The 10825-nt window shown below is 37.3% G+C and overlaps 1 protein-coding gene across 1 annotated transcript; it reads right to left on the bottom strand.

Moving 5' to 3' along the window:
• Positions 1 to 8645: 8645 nt before the first annotated feature.
• LOC149821325 (uncharacterized) lies at positions 8646 to 10295 on the bottom strand. The gene has a single exon (XM_089981935.1). The coding sequence runs from the start codon at positions 10293 to 10295 to the stop codon at positions 8646 to 8648; it is 1650 nt and encodes a 549-aa protein (XP_089838061.1).
• Between the last annotated feature and the right edge of the window lie 530 nt (positions 10296 to 10825).

Below are 10825 nucleotides of genomic sequence, written 5' to 3'. Positions count from 1 at the left end.
GTGAGGTTCGAATCAGGCCGGGCATGGACAGTTTGCTCGACATATATATATATATACACACACTATGACCCACAGCAAAACACCCCTTATATTCCTTCACCAACTTCCAACAAACTCCAATAACACAATCACGATGCACTTCGATAATATTTATCAACTTTTAATGAATACACAATGATCGAACATTTTCAGCAAACAAAACAACGCACAACAATTAATAGACGCGATTCAGCGGGGATTTCTCAAGATTGAAATAGTGGTCAGCAGACCCACTATTGACATTGCTTGGTGGGACGTCAAACACAACCAGCAACTAGATGGGGTTCAGCTGGCATATGCGCGCAGCAATCCAAGAGTAGGACATCAGCTGGGTCACTACTCGGCTAGGCATCCTGTAGGTCTGAACTGGTTAGGTTCAGTAGATGGCGAATGCAGCAAAACAAGAAAGGCCCACGCATATGGACGCTCCCTGCTGGGGTCTCGCTTAGACCCGGCAGAAAGGATCTGTGGTTAAACAGACAAGAATAAAATGCAGCTCAATTTTTTTTACCAAGATAAAATTTCTAGTGCGAGTCTTGGACAGTTAACCACAATTAGGAAATGTAAATGAACAACTAGCAAACAATTGAACTGTTTTTCAGACCTCAATTTTAACAACACACATTCAGCATGCTCAAGTTCGATTCCAAGGCAACACTTCAGCAAAAAAGTTTTGTTGTTCACATCCAACATGAACGGTTTATCAAATTTGATGGTTCATTCACATCCAACAAATCCAATATCGTTCCTACAGTATTCAATTCAGTAGAAACACGTTGCCAATGTTTTTAACATGTCCAGAATTACGAATGTAACAGATCCAACGACATTCACTAGTGGATAACAGGAAATATGGTGACAGCAAAAATGTTTACCAACAGCACATTCAAGAGAGTACTCATGAACAAAAGAAAATCTGTTAGCAATGCAACAGAGTTACGAACAGATTAAAAATCTGATTCAACACGGGACATAAAACTAGGAACAAGATTAATCATTCAAACTTTAGAAAAAAAATATTCGCAGCAACAAACAACTCCCTGGTTCATTTGGCAATCACCACCATTCAGCAGGGACTCTCGAACAGCAGTCCAGAAAGGGAAGAAACGGACGACAGCTACGCTGGACCTCGTCCTCGAAGCTTGATGGGTTGAGCAGCAACAAGCTGACTCTCGTACGGCAATGGTAGAAGGGACTGGGGGTCACACCCAACACGTCACTTCAGCGGCAGCTCCTCGAACTCAAGTCCCAAGCTTTTTTTCGCAAGCTTCACAAGCCCTCAAGTTCATGAGTTTAAACAGTGGTCTGGTTCAAAGTCCAGCCACAAAGTTAATGCACAAGCAGCTTCACAAGCTTTCACACCCAAATAGAATCGACAAGTTACAACCTTTTTTCACTCACAAGGTTCGGTCCTCACCCTTCAACCTCTCATGGACCAGACATCCTCCCCTTAGGGTTTCCCATTATTTTCATTTCAGATTTTTTTTTTCAGATGTCAAAAAGTCCCTACACCATTTTCTGGAACCCTTTTAAGGGAGGAAGATGAGAAGCATGGCTCTCATTGGCCATGTGGGAGGCCACCAATGAGGAGCCACTTTTTGAAATCTCGTCCCATTCTCCTCTTGACTGGCCAACAAGGAGCCAAGTTCAAGAGAAGGATGGGCCAAGTGTTAATATATATATATATATATATATATATATATATATATATATATATATATATATATATATATATATATATATATATATATATATAAACCAGAATACCCCGGTTATTTCAATTGTAATAGGCGTCAGCCTCTAATGGGCTGACTATGTTTTTTTGTTTTATTACTTTTTGTACCTTTTTACTTTTTGATAAAGTCATTGGGCAGCTCCAACTAGCTGTTGGAACTGCTCCTTGTGACCGTTGGGAGCAGCCCAACAGCTAGTTGGGCTGCTCCCTTGTGACTCCTTGTATTATAAATAGGCCTCTAAGGCCCATGTATTTTCAATGCTTCTAGAGAGCATTTCTATGCAATACAAGAATATTTTGACCCTTGTGTGGGTAGTGTGGCTTGATCAATAAGTATTTTTCTTGATTGATTGTGTTCTTGCAAAGTCCATAAGTGACGTCTTTTTATATTTGCTTCATTTCATTACATGGTATCAAAGCTTTAATGCTCTTGAGGTATTATTCATTCGGATAATATCAAGAAGAGGATCGTGAGCTTGGTGGAATATCGGTTCGTGGATCGTTGCATCGGGAAGCGCACTATCGAAGAGCTCCTCAACAAATCTTGTGTTGTCTTTCTCTCTCTCTGTCTCTCTCCTCTACTTATTCTAAAACATGGAGAATGAAAGAGAAGTGATCGCCTCCATTCCCGTGCGACTCAATGATACGAACTATGTGATGTGGGCATCCATAGTGAAATACAAAATATGGAAAAAGGGTCTATGGGGTTTGGTTGATGGTACCGAAAGAAAGCCTAAACTCATTCTTACCAAAATTGAGAATGGAAAGGAAGTAGCTCTTCAAGGAGAAGAAATGTCTAAGGCCGTCTCCGATTATGAAAAGAAATGAAAAGAGTGGATGGGCCATTCCAAGATAATTAGATGACTCATCAATAGTGTGGACATCCATAAGTGCTCTAGTTTAGCGAAATTTGATTTCGCTAGTAATGCATAAAAATATCTTAAAGATATATATAGTCTCAAGGATATTGCTCACATATGCAATGTGAAAAACAAAGTGAGAACTATGACCCAAAGAGAGATAAGAATTAGGGAATATTACAATACACTTTCTCTTCTTTGGGATGAATTGGCTCTTTTAGAGCCAAAATGACATTGCCCCAAGAGGTAAAACTCCGTGAAAAACAAATTAGAACGGAGCATTTCTACCAATTTGTTAATGGGTTTAGATCCGAATTTGAAGGGACCAAGTCGACCATCCTTTATAGAGAAGGTGTACCTACCATAGTTGAAACTCTTGAAGAGTTAACTATGAAAGAAAATAGGTTGAAAAAATCATCTACCTCAAAGGATGAAGAATTCATCTTTTCTATGTCAAAGCCCGGAAACCACACTAGGAGTTATAAACCTCCTCACTTTATAAAAAATGAAAATTGAAGAAATTCCAATGAGTATGGAAGAAGTCAAAACGATAAAAGAAGTGATAATGAATACAAAAAGGGTGACAAAATCATGTGTTACCATTGCTATGAACTGGGACACATCAAGCCATTTTGCCATAAAAGAAGGAAAGAAGATTAAAGAGATGACAAAAGGGTTGTTTCGGTGGGACCATCCTTTGAAAAAAATGGTGTAGACGACTTGAAATGCATCGACTCATTGTCTTTGGCGCAACCAATAGGGACACTTCAACAATGTTCAAAAATCAAGCTTCTTCCTTCTCGGGGGCGGTCGTATCCACAAGTGGTGACCCTGGTAAGACATATTGAATCCTTGACTCTGTTGCCTCTTTCTATATGACTCCAAATGAGTTCATATTATCTTAATGTCATACTAACTCAAATAACTCTTATGTTTCAACCGCCGATGAAACTTTCTTAAAAATTAAAAGTTTTGGGGTTTTAAAAAACAAGCCTTTTTTTATACCAAATATTAAAATAGTATCAAAATTGAATTTAAATCTTTTATCTGTTTCTCAAATTTTGGATCACGGATGTAAAGTTTTGTTTTCATCTAATGATAGTTTAATAAAGGATCTCCAGTCCAAGAAGCCAATTAGGGGAGGCCATAGAAGAGGAGATCTCTTACGAACAATCTTGAGTTATTAAAACATATTTTTTGTAATCTTGTGAAAAAGAAAGATATAGAAAATTGGCACAAAAGACTAGGACATCCTAGTGTGTCCAAATTACACTTGTTTTCATTTCTTACAAGTTATAAAGAAAGTGATTTTGTTTGTGAAGATTGCATCCTTGGTAAAATGAAGTCTTTACCCTTTGGGCCAAGACATTTTATATCTAAAAATCCATTTAAGTTAGTACATTTGGATGTATGGGGACAGACTCTGGTTGTATCCAAAGGAGGGGTATTTTATTATGTTGTGTTTGTGGATGATTATAGTACATACTCTTGAATATTTTTTCTCAAAAAAAAATCTGAAGTATTTGATTGTTTTAAAAAATTTCATTGCTATTCAAAAACTCAATTTAAAACCAATATTCAAATCTTTAGAACCGATTCCGGGGGAGAATTTGTGTCAAAAGAGTTCAAAAATTATCTTGACCTACATGGGATTATCCATAAAAAATCTTGTCCTTATACTCTTCAACAAAATGGACTAGCCGAAAGGAAGCATATCATATTGTTGAGACCACTAGAACACTTATATCAAGAAATGTTTCAAAAATGTTTTGAGCCAAAGCCGCCCTTACGACAGTTTATTTGATAAATAGAATGCCTTCAAAAAACATTGAAAACATCTATCCTATTAAAAAATGGTTTAAAATATCGTCCGATTATAAACGGTTAAAAGTCTTTGGTTGTAAATGTTTTGTCGTTACCAATAAAAATGACAAACTTTTCCCAAAAGCAATTCCTTGTGTTTTTTAGGTTATGCCGAAAATCAAAAGGGATATAGATGTTATGACACTGAAAGGAATAAATTATATGTTTCAAGAAATGTTACTTTTCTTGAAAACAAAAATAGGTTTGGCAAAGAGAGAATTCAAGAGAATTGTGATTATTTATTTCTTTTTGGCCTTGTCAATGAACATGAAAGATAGTGAAAACATTCATGATGTGCATCAGAGTGATAATGAGGACACTCATGATGCACATGGGAATGTGAATGAGGGTCTTGATGATATAAACCTATCTCATAATAAAATACAAACCTATACTCGATGTACCGAAGACCATCTACCATGTGCTTTAGAAAAATATTCCCAAAATCAAGATATAGATTTTTTTAGTATTAGAAAATCCATGAGAATTTCAAAAGCTCTTAGATTTGTATCATATGATTCTTTTGAACCTAGGTATAGATCGTGTCTAATGACTATACACTCATACATAGAACCAACATCTTATCATGATGCTAAAAATCATCAAGAATGAATTAAGGTAATGAATGATGAATTAAACGCTTTAGAAAAGGCAAAAACTTGAAAAATTCAAACATTACCTAAAGGAAGAAAAACTATAGGATGTAAATGGGTCTACAAGATAAAAACTAAATGAGAAGGGGCATTAAAAAGATATAAAGCTATGCTAGTAGCCAAGAGATATGGTCAAGAATATGGACTAGACTATGATGAGACATTTGCTCCAGTCGCTCGAATGACTACTGTTAAAACCCGTATTTTTATAACATCAATTAAAAGATGACCAAACTTTCAAATGATGTAAAAAATGTCTTTTTTAATGGTAATCTCAATGAGGAAGTTTACATGGATCCTCCACCAGGTTTAAGTTTAGCACATGAAAAAATCCTTCAGTTACGAAAATCTTTGTATGGTTTAAAACAAACCCCCAAAGAAAGCTTGGTATGAAAGGTTCAGTAGTATGATGAAACAATTTCATTTTAAATATTGTTATACTGACATTGCATTGTTTAGTAAGTCTTCTAATGTGAAAATGAAGAAAGATGATAAAGAACCTCTGAAGGATCCAACTCCATATAGACAAATGGTTGGAGCTGTGCCTTATCACTCTATTACTCATCGTGATATTTCTCATGTTATTTATTTTGTTAATCAATTTCAGCATGCTCCCACTACAGTACATATGAGTGTTGTAATGAGAATTATTAGATATATTAATTTTTTTTATTAATTTTGGATTATTTCTGTCATCCGCTTCCTCGTTAGAAGTTATTGCATATTCTGATTCTGACTGAGGGGGGATGTGAATGATAGACGCTCAAGCACTGACTCCTGTATTTTTGTAGGTGATTCTCTAATTTCGTGACGATGCAAGAAGCAGTAGAAGGTGTCTCTCTCTTCCACTAAAGCAGAGTACCGTGTCATGACAATAACTACGTCTGAGTTAGTATGGTTGAGACAATTATTAGAGGATCTGGGAGTTCACATTGCAAAACCCTCAAGATTATATTGTAACAACAAGAGCGTTGTATACATTGCAAGCAATCATACATTCCATGAGAAGACAAAACACATTGAAATGAATTGCCACTACGTTCGTAAAGAATTCCTTAGGAAGACCATTATGTTGCCTTACGTTCTATCTGAGTATCAACCGGCAGATTTCTTCACTAAAGCGCTCCCGTCACTTAGATTTCACTTCTTACTTGGCAAACTCTCGATTGTTACACTATGAGTTTGAGGGGGAGTGTTAATATATATACACACGGAATACCCATTAGGGGTATTCCGATCATTTCAGTAATAATAGGTGCCAACTCATTAGGGTCTGACTATGTTTTTTTGTTTTATTATTTTTTATACCTTTTTACTTTTTGATAAAGTGATTGGGCGTGTGGCTCCTTGTATTATAAATAGGCCTCTAAGGCCCATGTATTTTCAATGCTTCTAGAGAGCATTTCTATGCAATACAAGAATATTTTGACTCTTGTGTGGGTGGTGTGGCTTGATCAATCAAGTATTTTTCTTGATTGATTATGTTCTTGCAAGTCGATAAGTGACATCTCTTTATATTTGCTCCATTTTATTACACCAACGAGGGCGACACCTCCTCTCTAACCCAATGGGGTTTGAGGAGAGGTGTCTTGCCATGATTGGCTACTTAAGTGGCCACTTCCCTCAAGGCTCATTCAAATAGAGCCATTTGTCGTATTGGGGCTCATGTTTATAAATGGATTCGGATTTGGATAAAAAAAAACTACCCATGGACCCACTATACCCTCTAGTACCACAAAACGGATCCTACAGGGTACTAGAACCATCTGGCTGCTATTAAAAATAAAAATAAAAATAAAAATTATAACTTAAAATTCAATTGCAACATAATTTGCTAAATAACAAAAATATTTTATGAGATATGAGTGATAAAAATTCTCAAAAAATTTAAAATGTGAAATTATGGTTTTGTTCCTGGACCCCATTTGGACCCAAATTGGGTGCTTTTTGCTTGGGGGTCACGGGCATGACAATCCGGATCAGGTCCGCTTCTCGCGTACATCTAGATTGGTCCAGATATGTTGCATCAAAAAAGGAACTAGGTGGAAACATAACTATGCAGTTACAATTATCATCCACTTTCATGCAAATTAATGAAGATTTAAAAGAGAAGAGAAAACAAACCAGCAGCAATCAAAAAATTTTGAGCAGGCAAATATATAACAAAGCACCAACCATACAGAAGCAAGTCTTTTTGATTGCTGAAATACACAGAAAATAAGGAAAGAGTTGGATGATGTCTATGTCACATGGATACACCAGCAGGTACAGCAAGTGGTCTTTTCAGTTTAAGATGTTTCAATATGACTTGTATATAAAGGATACAGAATCGTTGTGGCATAGTATGGGGATTGTTATTATATGAATAAAAAGGGTTCCATTCATTATCAAGTGAAAATAAATGCATTCACTATACCGATTGTATCTGTTGACAATTGTTAAGCTACTGCACATCCACAACGCAAATGACTATAAATTGACAACATTGGAATGGACAAGTAACACTTGAGGAGAGTCATCTGGATCAATCTTAGAATGTTTATCCACGAAAATTGACAATACTGAACTAACAGGCCATCTATCTAGTAGGGTGAAATTTGATAGAAATTTGATAAACTATCAACTCAAAAGGAAGGGTTAAGTTGGAGAACTATTGCATCATAGTCTTTGGTGCTCATTAGGAGTGAACACACCTGAAAACAGATTGGAAAGAAATTGTGGAGGTAACAGGAAGATGAGAGGTATTAACCTATATAATAGTAATACCAAATAAGATGTATTTGCACCATAGGTTTTTCATGGATCAACTTAAATCATCAGACCACATAAGAATAATAATTGGTGTACTATGAATATAGTGCACACGTAGAATGGCATAAATGGAAAATAGATAACATGCTGAGGATGCCCAGTATGCACTGTTGAAACACACAAAAGCACAAAGATAAATTCATGAAGTGGATTCCCCCTGAGAGGACATAGTTGCAGTAATCAAATTGACACTATGCACAGGCACTTTTGAAGTATATTTAACCTTGATAGTATGATATCTGAGCAAACTTCACATCATAAACAAAGTAAAAAACCACATACCATATTATTTTTTAATATGTGCTCCAACTGTGCGTGAAGCCGACTGCCATTTCTCCAACGAACATGACACCCGGGCTTAGTCACAAGATCCTACCACCAATGCAAAATAAGCCTCTTGATTCTTTTATGGGCACTACACACATAGAATTGACAACAACAACAGTTTAAGTGCAACTCCAGATAGGCTCTGTCTGCAGAGGCAATTGTAGTGGCTGAGCACTCCATTGATTGAAGGACTTCATTCCATCTTATCAAGTGCTCTTGCATCAAGCACATACAAATTCAGTTCCGCTAATTTATGAAGGTGTGCCATGCAGAAGACTCTCATACATGTGAATCATCAAAGAACCTTTCTCCAGAGACTCTACATATTAAAAGTTTCACTCTTTATGAAGCAGTACCTTATACTTTCAATTTTGCACTAGATATGGTGCCATACACTGAACCACTAGGTTCCAAACCTTGCTTTTGCATTTCAATAAGGAGATGCTCAGCCTCCTTCAAATTGCCTTCTTGACAAAGGCTATTAATAGTCAGAACATAGCTAGCAATGTTTGGGACCATGCCAACCTCAGTCATTTTGTGCAGCAACCTTAGAGCCCTGTATGAACTGCCTTGCTTGCAGTAACCATTGATCAGCGTATTGTAGATGACATCATTTGGTTTCAACTGCTTCTCAAGCATCAAATTGTACAGCTTCCAAGCATCTTTCATGTTTCCCTGGTTGCAGAGACTGTGCAATAACACATTATAAGTATAAGCATCTGCCACTAAGCCCACCTTCTCCATTGAATCAAACAGCTCAAGGGCTCTATCCATGTCATTCTTCCTCCCAAAAGCATTTATTAGAATTGTATATGTAACCTTGTTTGGCACTAACCCCCTTGATCGCATTTCTGCCACTAGCTTTGCAGCTTCAGCTAATTTTGCAGCTCTACAGAAACCATTAATAAGAGTGTTATAAGTTATTAAAGATGGCGGTTGACCACTCGACTTCATCCTCTTCAGAATGCTTAATGCCTTTCCAAACTCCCCCTCTCTGCATAGCCCATCAATTAGTGTGTTATACGTAATGGAACTAGGAACCAGGCCGTTGCTCTGTATTCTACTAATGAGCCTCTCTGCCTCGGAGACTCGACGCAGTCGACACAATCCTAATATAAGAGTATTATACGTCACAACATTTGGAACAACTCCCTCCTCCACCATCTCATCAAACAATTCAAACGCCTCTTTCAATCTACCGATTTTACAGTGTGAATGAATCAAAGAATTATAAGTAAAAAGATTAGGCACCACTCCGCGATGCTTCATCTCCGCGTAAAACTCGAACCCGTTGTCTTTAACTCCATTCTTGACACAACCATTGATCATAACAGTGTAAGTATACTCGTTAGGGGGAATGCCCACCTCCTCCATCTCTCGAAACAATCGTTTCGCTTCATCAATATTGCCAAACTTACACCAACCATCGATCAAAATCGTGTATATCATCACGTTAGGCCGATGACCCAATTCACCAAATTTGGAAAAAATGGTCATTGCATCCCCCATCTTCCCAATTCTACAAGAACTCCTAATCATAATCCCAAGACTAGAACTATCCTCACCCATCCACTTACCAAACTCATAAAAAATCCTCAAAGCTTCAGAAAATCTACCAAACATGATAAGAACACTAAGCATGTTGTTAAAAGTACTCAAGTTGGGGATCAATTCATGACCAACCATCTTAGTAAAAGTATCTAAAACTGAATCAGCCATACCCAATTGGGATTGCGCATTGATAATCATGTCAAAAAGAGGTTGGGCCAGATTGGTGTGCTCTTTCTTTGAAGGGGAGAAATGCTTGAGGATGGAAGAGAGGGTGAGGGAGGGAGGGAACTTGCCTGAAACGATGTCGTGGACGAAGGACTGTGACTGTTGGAGGTTGTTCGAGGAGAGGAGGAGGAAGAGGAGGGTGGCTGCCGATTGATGAGAATGGTGGAGACTGCCGTGAAGAGATGCAGAGCGGAGGAGGAGGAGTGAGATCTGCGGTGGGGCTTTCGCCATGCGCTGGAGCAAAGAGAGGGTCCGGCGGTGGCTTTGGGACATGGCGGATGTTGCCAACTCCCCAGTTTGGTTTTGCCCATCCCTGACTCTAAGATGGCGCTTGTGACGCTCCCACTCGAGGGAAGTATCTTTCCCTTGATTGAAAGAGCCACTTTGGAGGGAAAGTGCTTCTCAGGGAAGAGCTGTGAACCCATTATACAAAACCTATTAAATGAAATATGATAAAAGATTTTTGGTGTTTTTTCTAAATTCTGACCCATAGATGTGTTCAGCACGTTTGATTTAATAGCAATCAACACTTGAATCATGCATTTTTTAAGAAAAAATAGAATTTAAAACTTCAAAATTTAATGAAAATGTAGGATGTGGATTTTTGAAACCTTATATAAACATATTCAAGTTCAAATGTTCCAAGAAGTGATTCTTATAAAAAATGAGCATATAGATCACATCTTAGTGGTCAGAATTTCAAAAAAATATTAGAAATTCATGAAAATCAATCGTGTTGAATATATCTTTAGGGTCAAAAT

Source organism: Nuphar pumila, chromosome 12, assembly GCF_984573655.1.
Source record: "Nuphar pumila chromosome 12, dmNupPumi1.hap1.1, whole genome shotgun sequence".
NCBI classification, from domain to species: Eukaryota; Viridiplantae; Streptophyta; class Magnoliopsida; order Nymphaeales; family Nymphaeaceae; genus Nuphar; species Nuphar pumila.
Note: the sequence above shows the minus strand (reverse complement) of the source record. Positions and strands in the feature narration are given on the sequence as shown.

Coding starts and splice junctions, on each gene's coding strand:
- LOC149821325 (XM_089981935.1), bottom strand. CDS start 10,295: ATGGCGAAAGCCCCACCGCAGATCTCACTCCTCCTCCTCCGCTCTGCA.